The 13,192-nt window shown below is 37.2% G+C and overlaps 1 protein-coding gene across 1 annotated transcript; it reads left to right on the top strand.

Annotated features, from left to right (window-relative positions):
• Nucleotides 1-5,140: 5,140 nt before the first annotated feature.
• LOC109218599 (histone deacetylase 9) lies at nt 5,141-12,793 on the top strand. The gene is made up of 14 exons (XM_019382979.1): nt 5,141-5,346; nt 5,441-5,553; nt 5,644-5,761; nt 6,301-6,375; nt 6,453-6,672; nt 7,583-7,646; nt 9,173-9,265; nt 9,352-9,460; nt 9,596-9,645; nt 9,727-9,817; nt 11,037-11,107; nt 11,567-11,665; nt 12,173-12,239; nt 12,328-12,793. The coding sequence occupies exons 1-14, from the start codon at nt 5,310-5,312 to the stop codon at nt 12,411-12,413; spliced, it is 1,293 nt and encodes a 430-aa protein (XP_019238524.1). The 5' UTR covers nt 5,141-5,309; the 3' UTR covers nt 12,414-12,793.
• Nucleotides 12,794-13,192: the final 399 nt, after the last annotated feature.

Below are 13,192 nucleotides of genomic sequence, written 5' to 3'. Positions count from 1 at the left end.
TCGCAGTAAGTTTAAACCGTAATTCTGTTTGGTACAAGTGTTGCCGGTGAACTCAAGGCTCAACAGCCTTGTTTTGTTGCTTTGGGCCTTAGTGATTTAAGCGAGTGGCCCAGGCTCGGATCAGATTTCAATGTTCGTTTGGGCCTGGGCCAAAGTCTGTAATTGGCCAAATTTTGGTGTAGACTTGGGTACAATTCTCCTCTGTCGGGCTATCTCGGAGCCCTGTGGTTGGCCTTATCGCAGAATTATCATTTGGTGTGCTTTGATCCAATAATAAATTAATTAGGACCTTTTCTTTTATTATTAACAAATCGAATAGAAAATTGTAGTTACTTTAGGTTTACCCTTTTAAATAATAAAACGGGACGAGCCTCACCGGATACAATGTAAAATTGCGGGGCCCTCGATAAATGTTTATACTAAAATACCTAGACTTCGGGATGGGTTGTTAGTGAATTCCACAGCCTTCCCCAAAGATAATAACGCAATAGTCTCTTTAGGCACACGATTTTAATAAAATTACCTTCCTAAATTCGGGTGCACATTTATGTGACCCAAATCCAAATCTCAACGAAGTTGAAATGTGTTAACACTCACGGGTGCACTGGTGCGACGTGGATTGAGGCGCATTTTCACGACGTTGCAACTCTCTAAATTAATAAGAATAAAAGCGTTCAAAGTTAAAGGCACATAGATTAAAACATGTACTAAAATCAAACAAGTAAGCCAAATATGACAGTTGAGCGACCGTGCTAGAACCACGGAACCCGGGAATGCCTAACACCTTCTCCCGGGTTAACAGAATTCCTTACTCGGATTTCTGGTTCGCTGACTGTTAACAGAGTCATAATTTCCTCGGTTCGGGATTCAACCGGTGACTTGGGACACCATTAATCTCCCAAGTGGCGACTCTGAATTTTAATAATAAATCCCGTTCCGATTGTCCTTTAAGTGGAAAAACTCCTCTACACCCTTTGCGGGGTGTAGTCAATAAAAAGGAGGTGCGACATTCATTATTGCCAATTTCTGGGATGTTAGCATCTATATTCTTGCTTGACTGGCCACCTCTCCTACTTGTAGGTGTTGGCATAAAGGTAAATTCTTTGCCTTGACTGGGTTGAGATACTGGAGGAGCTGATAAGCTTATATCTTCTTCTGTTTCCTCATCTATTAAAGATCTTTGCCTCTTTTGAGGTTGCTTTACCTTGCCTTTCCCCTTTGATGGTTGTTAAACAAAGAAGTTAAATGAGGTAATATACACAAATACAACTAAATAAAAGTGAATATGATATATTTACCATGCCACAGGTCCTTGCATTATGGTCTGATTGTCCATCTTTACCACAAGTCATGACCCTACCCTTTCTGGACAAAGATCACCCTCCTTGCCTTTTAATTGCTTCATTCTTCTCCCTGTCCCTCTTAACGTTTGGCCTGCCAGCCATCTTCACAAATCTGGTGGTTCCATTGCTTAGGAAGGTTCAATTTTCCAAAAAATTTCACCTGGAACAGGCTGCAACTTGTGTTTATAAGTCAATAAGTATACCTCCTTGCTAAACCACAAATGCATTCCTGTTGGTGGGTCTATATTCTTATGGAGTATAGCTGCAATAGCATGAGGGCATGGGATTCCACTAAGACCCCATGCCCTGCAAGTACACATCCCCAAATCCAGCCTAACACAATGTTTATCACCTCCCCCAGACACTTCATACTCACTGTCACCATTGGCATTGACTTTACAACAGTGACCAATCTGTAGATACTCACTGTACAATTGCATGCTTTTTGGACTGCATTCAGTAGCCCATGTCTTCACTTCATCGTCATGTATCCTTATCATGTTCATGACATTGAGTATTATATCCTCCAACATCTTAATTATTGGCTTGAATCTAGCATTCAGAATCTATTTGTTGAAGGATTCAGTTAGGTTGTTATCAACTGATTGATTCTTACATACAATATCCAAGTAAGCTCTACACCAAACTTGAGGTGGATACTTCAACAAACCCTCATCAGCTTCCTTCTTCAATTTTCCTAATTTCTTTAGTTGATATTTGAATTCCTCTTCATATGTGGCCCATGCACACCACCAAAGCAGCTTCTTGTGTTCTCTAGTGTTAAATGATTTGCACCAGTTAGCCTCAATATGCTTGACACAGAATCTGTGGTGTGCTTCTGGAAGGACAGTTCTGACAGCTTCAGTTAATCCGTAGATATTTTCAAATCAACCCAAAAAAACTTGTATCAGATAGTGTGCACAAAACACCAAAGTAAATGAAAGAAGAAATACAATAAAACAGGAAAGTTACCTTTTGCATGTCTGACATGAAAGTGATCCCTTGACCATCTTTAAGGTTCAAAGAATTCTTCAGTAATTCCATAAATCAAATCCAGGTTGCCTTTGTTTCTTTGTCAACAACTGCCCATGCCAAAGGGTAGAAGTGATTGCTACTATCCTGACCAACAACAACTAGCAATATTCCCTTGGCCTTCCCCTTCAAAAATGTACTATCAAGACCAATATATGGTCTAAGCTCCAAACTAAAACCCGTCTTCATTAAGCTATTATGTGATAGTCAACAGTAGAATTATCAAATGAAGTGCCACAACTACGGTTTGGATTTAGGGTCTTAGTTTTAACCCCAAAACCCCCTTCCTTGGATACTAAACAAACCAAAGGCAGTCTTTTGTGTTTGTGCAAGTATACCTAACTCTAATCTTGTCACTCTTCTCCAATTTCAGTTCTTTCTTATTGGTCAAAGAATACAACTTAAGACACTTTTTAGCTTCTACAGTATCCTTAAAGGTCATACCCTTATACAACTCCTTGTACTCATTAGTTGTTCAGTTATGTCCCTCTTTTTTTGTGATTTTAACAATTTTCAGTTCTTCAGAATCATACCCATCAGAATCAGAACTAGAGTCAGACCCTATATCACTCAAGCTACAAAGTGCCAACCTCATCAACATTATGGTGCACGATATTTGATATACTATGCAAGGAAGGATCACATTCATCAACAACAAACAGGTTGATTACTTTATATTCATTACAAATTAGCTTCAACAAATGTCTAATCCCCCCATCTCCTTCAATCTCATAAAGTGTACCACAAGGACTTTCAACTATTAGTTGCTGAACTTGAACCCCTACATAACCCAGATTTTCTGTGAACTCATTGACTAAATCAACAAAAGATAGAAGGTCTGGGTCATACCCTTTCTTAATGTGCTGCACTTTCTTTGGGTATAGCACTTGTGGCTTGCAAATCCAGTCACCGCCATAATAAATTATTAAGTCATTTAATACCATCACTGACTTTCTGCAAGCATGCAACAAATAAAAGACAAAATAAAAATAAGAAAACAGTAAAGGAACTAGCAAAAGAGGCATAAAAATACGAATAAACATATGGGGTCCCCCTCCCTCCCCCCCCTCCCCCCCCCCAACCACAATAAAGAAAGACAGAATCTGCATCTAAAGTGGCACTATGAGGGCCCTCCCTTAATAAAGAATTCACAACACAACAAATAATACCTAGAATGTCCGACATGCAAATGATTTAAAGGACCCATTGCTTTACTAACAAACAAAAAGTAACCAAATTTATATAGGATTGTCTCGATAACAATAGAAAATGTAAACAATACAAAAAGAAGAAACCCTAAACCACCTTTAAGAAATTATTCGAAACCCTAGAACACAAATCCCATACTAGCTAGAACATCCAAACAAAATTGTATAACAAATCGACTAAAAAACAAAAAAAGGAACAATTTCATGAAGAAAGATAGTACCTTTGAACTCGTCCAACCCTAAATTGCCAAACTTCATGCGCAGTAGGACCTGAACCCAGTACAGAACTTTGGATTAGAAAAGAGAGATAAAACTAGGGCTGGTGTAAATGGGAAGGGTCGTTTTCATTTAAGTGTTTATTGGTTATTGAATTGGGTGGGTCGTGTCTTAATAAAGACGGGTAATATAACTTGGGTCTGAAAATTGCACAGGGAATGAACACGTGTCCCCTCCATTAAAGAAAGGGTAGAAATATTTAATAGTGTAACGGTTGGGACTCAAAAGTACCAATAGTATAACGAAGCCTTTCTAAATACTATATCCAACAGTACATGAGTATATTTGACCCTTTACCGTAGAAAATATCACATTTGAAAGAACAAAGTCGAAAGAATCAAGCTCATAATGGATAGACCAACACATTAGAAATCAATCACAATTATAGATGGTTTCTTCGAAATCAGCTTTGTATATTATAATAAAACTTTTAATAACAATGAGAAAATGCTACAAGCACCTAAACTTCCTTTATCATGTTGAATATTGAATTCGAAGAATCACTAGTCCTCATGGATAAGATTATAACCAGTCCATATACAATTAATTGACTCTTGATTCAGCACCATCTACAAATAGAAATAATTTTAATCTCCTTGCTTAATAATACCCTCAATTTACTAATAGATAGAGAAATCTAGTACCACTATGGGTTGAGCTTTGATTTTCAACATTATGATTTTGGAGTGCCTATTTTCAGATCGAGCCCAATGTCCATTTCTTTGTATGCAATGGAAGCATACATACCTAGATCATCAGAGCTAAAAAATCATGGGTTATGAGTTAATGAGCTTTTCAAAAAAAGAAAACGAGTCATTTATTTTTTAATTTGGTAGTTTTCTGTTAGGTGGATGGTATTTTTTAAAAGTTTGATTAACGGTAAGGTACATGTGATTCAATAGTATAATGGAGGGTAAATATGAATAATATAATAAAGTTGAGAGTTATATTTGGCCTTTTTCCCAATAAAAAAACGAGGATTTCAAAATATTGTTTATGTGAGTCAATTTTCTTTTCTTTAATAGTAACAAGATTGTATTCCCTCGTCGTCAAAAAAGAAGAAAAGATAGTATTCAGGTTTTGCACACATCTGCCAGCTGCTATTAGCACTAGGACTCACCAACTAATGATTATACAAATGAAAAGAAATCACATAATATTTGATTAGACAATTGTTAATTAAACAAAGAATTAATTCGTCGAAGTAATAATAAGCTGGAAAATAAATTTTGAATTAAAAACTTCTTAATTCTGAATTAACAATATAACTAGTTGGCAGAGTCTCTTTTAGTTTTTCATTTAAAGATATATAAATCCACGAGTCGCCCGTTGTTCATTTCACAGCAATCGCCGACGGCAACCCGGGAAACCTCTCCCGCCGGCAAAGTCCCCGTAAACAACACCGGGAGTCTCAGCTTCCTCTCTACATAGCAACTATTCGCTCTACAAAATGCGGTCCAAGGACAAAATCTCCTACTTCTACGACGGTACAGTTTTCTCTTTTTCCCAAGCCCCAGATCCTGCTCATTCTGTATGCTAGCGTTTATAATTGTTTACGTAAAAGCTGAATTTTTGTTACAGGCGATGTCGGAAGCGTGTACTTCGGTCCGAACCATCCAATGAAGCCGCACAGGTTGTGTATGACTCATCATCTGGTTTTAGCCTATGGTCTTCACAACAAGATGGAAGTCTATGTTCGTAACTTTTTCCAGTTTTCCTTTTTTGTGTTTTTTTGAAGTTCTTCGTTTTTATCTGGTTTACCTTTTTTCGATTGCAATATGTAGAGGCCTCATAAAGCATACCCAGTGGAGCTAGCGCAGTTTCATTCAGCTGATTATGTTGAGTTCTTGAACCGGATTACCCCTGATACCCAGCACTTGTTCCCTAGTGAAATGGCTAGATGTAAGTTTTGAACTTTGACTTATTTCATCTCTTCTCCGTTAAAATATTATCTTTGAGCTGCATGCTTATTTGTTTTATTGCTGTAGTACTACATGACTAGTCATTTTCCATGAAACAAACCCAACACAACAACAGCAAATAGGCCTCAAAACCCAATCTAGTGTCCATGTCACTCCGCTTAGACCTGTATGGTTTGAACATTAAAAAACTTAGGTTCTCTAACAAAGTTTTCTACATTTTATACAGGTTCGGTTACCAGCTAACTATTTTCTAAAATATTATTATACATAAGGGAAGGGGAAATTGGGGGGTGGGTGGTTACAAGGTGCGGAATCGGACTCTCACTAACAAGGTGAAAGTGCAGATAGCCAACCAATTGGACTATTAAGATTCCCCTAGCAACTCACTATAAGATCAGATTTCAAACTAGAAACATTTCATTATCTTTTCTAAGAACTACTATGCTTTTTAGCATATTTTAGCCAATTTATTTTGAGTAATGTGATGTCGAACTATACCTAATTCTTGTTACTTATCAGATAATCTTGGAGAAGATTGCCCTGTATTTGACAACTTATTCGAGTTTTGCCAAATTTATGCTGGTGGAACAATAGGTAAACGTGACATTTGATAGCATGGTATTTCACTTGAAGTCTCATATTCACAGTCTCTAACAAACATTTGCTGGCAGATGCTGCACGCAGGTTGAATAATCAGCTTTGTGACATTGCTATAAATTGGGCTGGTGGATTGCATCATGCCAAGAAATGTGCTGCTTCAGGATTTTGCTACATAAATGACCTAGTTCTGGGAATATTGGAGCTACTGAAGTATCATGCGAGGGTGCTGTATATTGATATTGATGTGCATCACGGTGATGGTGTAGAAGAGGCCTTTTATTTCACAGACAGGTGGAATTACTTTTTTATATAAGTACTGTCAGGTGACATTACTTTCTGTAGGTTTTGTCCAAAAATTTTTGTTTTCAACTTCTGCGGTTGCTTTCTTTGTCGCTTGGAGCTAGTGTCAAACCTGAGGATAAATGATAAACCCAGAGGAATCTTTAAAGTAGTAGCTATGAATCTAGACTGTGACTCCAAGAAGCCAAATGACGATGAACTTCCCCGGAGTGAAATCTGTAGAAGTTTTTTTTCTTAACTATACTGTAGATGGGGCCTCAGAAGTATTTTAAACCTACCTTCATATCACATATCTTGTGTCACACCTACGAATAAATTAGAACTTCAACTTCACATTTCACTTGATTATTAAATTGCTTATTTACTCAGTAGCTGTGAGTATGGAACTTCCACCTAAACACCAGTTGAATACTTTAGCATTGATAGATTGTAGTTGCAATATTTCACTTGATTGTTGGATTGCTTATTTATTCAGTTGCTGTGGGTATGCGCTTTCCACCTAGGCACCAGTTGAATACTTTTAAGTATTGACAGATTGTGGTTTCCAACTGTTTGATTTGTTCACTTAATGCACAGTTTGAACATTTCTTTTTGATTGCTAATGCACAGTTTGAATATTTTTGTTTGGAATGATTTCTGCTTGCTACTAAGTTCTTTTGCTTTGACATTTTTACTCAAAATGTTAGTGTTAAACTTTCTAGATTCATATATTTGTAAGTGCATTAATGCTTTGCTAGGTGCTCATTAAAGGACAGCCTTATATAATCTTTTTGGTGTAGAAAGTGCACTCTTTCTCATGAGTTGTTTCTACTAGAGATAAATATTTGCTGAGTTTACTGCAATCTAAGATGTTACACATGTGCCGGAATCTTTAAGTTTCTAATGTTAGAGCTCTTTGCAGGGTTATGACAGTTAGTTTCCACAAGTATGGAGATAAGTTCTTTCCTGGAACTGGTGATATGAAGGTACTCTTATCTTCACAGTTTATTCTTCTTTTTGTTCTCCAGATTTCTTTGAACTTTGACAGTCTAACATGAGCTAATATTATGTGGGTTCATTTGAATTTTGTTGACTTTTTCGTGCTATTTTGTTACTTCCGTTACTCCAAGTACTTGTCTTGGTGGGAGCAAGCAGGCCCTGTGATAAGTAGAGGCGAGAGAAAAATGATCCAAACACCACCATTTATTTAAAAGAAATTACTTCCTCCATTTCAAAGAGATTACCTAGTTTAGATAGTAGGACTTAGGATAACTTAGGAGAAGAATCTTTGAACTGTCAAAAAGTGAAATAGTTGAACGGATTTATATCTCAATGTTTATAGAAAAAAAGGGAGGTTTATATCTCAAATGTGTGCCTAGCAGTCAAAGAACTTGAGTAACAACCTCGGGGATGCAGGTTTGGATCCTAATAAAAGGGTACACTAAAGGTGAGACAAGACGAATTATCTATGTTTGCCTTAGCCTTGATGGTTGTACTGATTGGTGGTATCTTGTACCCTGTGGATGTCGAGGTGTGTGAAAACTGGTTCCGACAACTACGTTATTAAAAAGGATGTCATGTCAAAATCAAGAAATATCGTAGTTAGTATGTATTAGTTTGATAGCTTGGGTTTTCCTTCCAGAAAAAAAGGTGACATTATTTGTGATGGGCAAGAGAAATAAAGTAGGTCGAATGTTTTATGGTGAAGGAATAGTTGCAATAAAACATTAGATATCTTGTCAGTAGAGTGCTATATCAAGGTAAAAGTTTCAAAGTAGCTATTCCGATTTTTGGGAAACTCAGCCATTTAGAGAAATGAGTAAAGAAAATGAGAATAAATTGATAAGGAAATTAGGTCAAATAAAAGGAGGACGGGGGAGGTGGTGTACATTATGGCTGACCTCTTGGACTGAAAAATCAATCATTGATATCATTAGAAGCTTAGAGCTAATCTAAGGCTTGAAAGCTGAGAAAAGGTTGAACCCTGTCAAGGTGTGCAGCTCTGTGTACACCTTGTATGCAGGATTCTTTTGCGTTCGCATTAATAAAACTATTAGGTCATTTAAAAATTCTGAAGTTCTGTATCTTTTATGTCATCGTTCATGCCAAACTTCCCATTATTATAAGTTGCTCGATTATGCCTTGTTGTGTACTGCTGTTTGAGTGGAGTTCCACCCCTTTGTGCTATCATAAAGTGCTAAAGAAGGGAAGATTAGAAAAATGGAACATTTGGTTTACTTAGGTTTGACCAGCAGAGTTTGTCTGCAAACGTCAAATTCTTAAACCAATAACTAACATGAGTTTTTCTTGAGAAAGCACATGTGCTGCCTTTCAGTAATGGGAAGAGTTTGATAATATGGAATCAATTTTGTAGTACATGTGCGTCTAAAGTTTATGTTTGCTCTTGATGATGTAAATTCATCATTTAGGATGAAACTTCTACCCCTTGCATTCAGAGAAGACCCCTCTTATGAACACCATTAGCTGTGCTTATTGTGGTTTCATTCTGAAGGATACAGGGGAAAGAGATGGAAGATTCTATTCCATAAATGTGCCTCTCAAGGATGGAATAGATGATGCCATCTTCACTCGACTCTTCAAAACAGTAAGTCATGAAGAAAGTTTTCTGCAATATTAGTTTTACTGTGTTCTGTTGATTTATTAAAGCTTTTGGAACATGTCATTTCATAGATTATAGCAAAGGTTGTGGAAACATATTCACCTGGTGCGATAGTTCTGCAATGTGGGGCAGATTCACTAGCTGGTGACCGTCTGGGCTGCTTCAACCTCTCCATTGATGGTGCTATTCTACTTGTAATTGGAAAATCTTATTTTAAACACTTTCAGCAGTGTAGTTCTATCTCACTATTCAGCTCTTGGTGGGATTTCCTCTGTTGATTTTAAATCTATATCTATCAATGGATGCTTCTTACAGGGCATGCTGAATGCGTAAGGTTTGTGAAGAAATTTAATTTGCCGTTGCTGGTGGGTGTTTCTCAAATCAAAATTTCATTTCAGGTTCATAACATGTTACCTGTCTCTGTAACTGCACGGGACCTTTTGCAGGTAACTGGAGGTGGGGGATACACAAAAGAGAACGTTGCCCGATGTTGGGCACTGGAAACTGGAGTTCTTTTAGACACAGAACTTCCTAATGGTATGTTGAGCAGACTTCTATTTTGTGTGATGCATTCACACTGCTTATTCTTGTTTCAGTAATTTCTCATGACTGTCAACAGCTTAGTTAGGATGCAAAATGCAAAAATGTGTTACTCCTTTTTGTGCTTATGCAACAAGGAATACTGGTTTACAGATATCCTTGGCATTAAGTTTTAGTTATTATTGTTCCACTTGCATTATGTCCATTATCCGGAAGTTCTTCTACCCAGGCTAGAGACTTGTATGCAGGTATAGGAATAAGTATGAGATTTAGAACTTTTAGAAAACTGAGAACTCATAATTGACCTTAAAAGACAAATTATCTATAAGCAAAGTAGTACTGGAATGATTTGGACTTGAATGGGGCAGAATGTTTATAGCTCTAACTGGCTGTGAGCTTTGGAATCGCTTTACCGAGCAGACAGAAGAGAGGAATTTTTTTGTCCAGGTTTGATCTAGATAGTTGACTGATGTTCACTGTAGCACTATCTGACCGTGAAGGTTAATTTGGTGTACCGTGAATTCCATCCCAATATTGTAGATGCAAGTCATATAGCCAACCCCAACTTTTCTTGGGATTGAGGGGTAGTTGATTGATATATTAATTGATTGAACATGGTTCTAAGTACAGATCTGTTGCCTGATGTATTTGAGTTATTGGTTTAGCACTTACCCAGTTTCCCAAGTGCTAACTGTTTTGTAGGCTTACTCTTCCTTTCCATAGTCCGTAACAGTTTCTTCTTTTTGAGTTATTAAGAAAATTTAACTGGGTAACTATCATGGACACGTATATTAAGTAAACTGTTCTGACACCAATCATTTAGCACTTCCTGTGGATTCATCAGCAACTTGGTAGCTTTGTCTTTGGCAATTGTTCAGCGAAAACAGAAAGAAAGGGTGGATTGGTCTTCTAACACTGAATCGATCTTGTGTGTGCGAGTTAGAAAACCTTTTATTACTTTCAACCATTCACGTTACTGTTTGGTCAAAGTTATCGCATTATGACTAGATAAATTTTCGCGAGGTTTATGTGGACTCTGGAGTTACTGATATTTGACTCCTTGCTTTGGGTTTGTGCTGTTTAACATTGAATTCAACTTTGAATGAGATTGGTAAAATATCAGCTTATACGATGTTATTGGGGATGAGCTGAATGTTTATATTCTTTATTATAGAGAGGCTTGTTTGACTAATTTATTGTATACTTCGTCTTGCAGAAATTCCAGATAATGATTACATCAAATATTTTGGCCCTGATTATTCATTAAAGCTTCCTGGCGGGCACATAGTAAGTTGAAATATTTTTGTTGTTTTTTTCCTTACACAACACGTCCTAATCTTACTCAAGGTTTGCAGTCCTTTTTTCCAGTTACATTCATTTGGCACACCATAGTTGTATTAACCATAAGATGACCAGATCGCTTGATCCTTTGTGCCATGTCTCATTGAGCGTTTTCAAGTAGTAAAAAAGGATAAGCCCTTAGGGGTTAGCTCAACTCCCAAAGGTTCAGGGAAATGTGTCTTAGGTTGCAAGTTCGAGCCTTGTGCCAAGCGAACTAAGTCCAGTATTTAAGTGGAGAAGGGTAGAGGGGCGGGCCCATCATCCTCGAGTTTTGAAGGCTGGTTGGAGATGCGGTTGGCCCATCATCTCCCGATGGACTTCTCGGTCATAAAAAGAAAATAGTAAAAAAGGATAACAAATTAGCATCGTAATCTTGCTCAACTTGTTGTTTCATTGATTGAACAGGAGAACTTGAATAGCAAATCATACATTGGCACCATAAAAATGCAAGTTATGGAAAATCTTCGTTGCATCCAGCATGCTCCTGGTGTACAAATGCAAGAAGTAAGTCAAGTGCATCTTTTGTAATTTCGGGTTGCCAACTAATCAAGAATGCATAATTACATGTGTTTGTTTTTACATAGTTGCATGCTATATTTTGTGTTTATATGACTTGAGCAACTTGCAATTTTTAATTTGCCTTGCACAGTTAAAAAGGTTGTTTATTTTTAATTTTTTTTCGGATTGCCGTGGCATTGCACTTGAGATACATTTTGCCCTTGAAAGTGTTTGCCTCTTGACGACTTATGTTGATCATCCTTCCTTTGAAAATACACAATCATGTAAAAGGGAAGTTTCAGCTTCTACTGTGGTTCTACAATCATTCACATACTATCACTGTGAGAATGCTTCTCCAATGCATAAAAAAAGAGCAACCTGCATTTGCTATGTGCTGTAACTGTCATCAAAAGTGCGTGGAATGGATCTAACCATGATTGTGATGGACGCCTGAAGGAATCTGGGGAAAGATAGTGGCTTGCATGGAGTCTGAAAACTTTCATATTTTTGTAGGTACCACCCGACTTCTATATTCCTGATTTTGATGAAGATGACCAAAATCCAGACGAGCGTGTGGATCGTAAGTAGAAATGTGACTTTAAGCACATAACATGCTCAAATTCAGAACTATAGTGATATAACACTTTTACCCTGCCTTGTATTCACAGAGCACACCCAAGATAAGCATATCCAGCGTGACGATGAATATTATGAAGGCGACCATGACAATGATAACCACATGGATGATGCTTAAACACTAGAGTATGATGTAGTTAGGTTCGCCTATGTGTTTATTGTTTTGTCTATTATAGAAAAGGCAATACAGAACTTTAGTTTATTGCCTCATGTTAATTCTGCATTCAAATACCCCCTAATGTAAAATATACTGGATGTGATAGGATTTTAATTGTATCGTTGCAGCTATAGTCTTTGTTGGGTTTAGATCGTCAATGGAGGTATATGTTTTTACCTCCATTTTAGAGGCTGTCTTGAACGAGTAAACGGTGTTATGGGCATGGTAAGTTGTCAATATGCAGTACTTCCATTATCTCCTTGAAGGATTATGGTTTGCTTCAGGATACTTCTTTCACGATCTGATTAAAAATGAGAAGTGATTTTCTGCCTGCAGTTTAACCATATCTTTATTTCGTTAGTCCTTCCTTTCTTTCTCCTTCCCCATTTCAGGTTTTAGAAGAGTTAGTTTCGCGCAGGGCACCTTTACTAATTTTCCCCTTTCTTTTATGGCTTGCTAGCTGGATTAGCTAGCTTTAAGGCGCTTATTTGAAACAAAGTACAGAGAGAGGATTCATGATCCAAAATTTGAAGTTATTAATTGGAAATCTAATGTTTTATTAGGCTTGACTTTGCACAAGATTAAAAATCGGTTTATTCTCAGTTACGTTATTGCAATGCTATAGATTTCAAATGACACCTAACATAGCGACTTTGAAATAATCTATGTTGCCATTGGTGCCTAGTGGTAGCTTTACCCGAACCCTGATTTTTTAAATATTTGCTCCTAAAATTACCCAA

The sequence above is a fragment of the Nicotiana attenuata genome, unplaced genomic scaffold (genome assembly GCF_001879085.1).
Source record: "Nicotiana attenuata strain UT unplaced genomic scaffold, NIATTr2, whole genome shotgun sequence".
Classification (NCBI taxonomy): domain Eukaryota; kingdom Viridiplantae; phylum Streptophyta; class Magnoliopsida; order Solanales; family Solanaceae; genus Nicotiana; species Nicotiana attenuata.
Note: the sequence above shows the minus strand (reverse complement) of the source record. Positions and strands in the feature narration are given on the sequence as shown.

Excerpts from the sequence above, each read along its gene's own strand:
- LOC109218599 (XM_019382979.1), top strand. The coding sequence starts at position 5,310 with ATGCGGTCCAAGGACAAAATCTCCTACTTCTACGACG. Across the intron at positions 9,818-11,036 it reads AGACACAGAACTTCCTAATG|AAATTCCAGATAATGATTAC; the intron begins GTATGTTGAGCA and ends TTCGTCTTGCAG. Across the intron at positions 12,240-12,327 it reads TCCAGACGAGCGTGTGGATC|AGCACACCCAAGATAAGCAT; the intron begins GTAAGTAGAAAT and ends TTGTATTCACAG.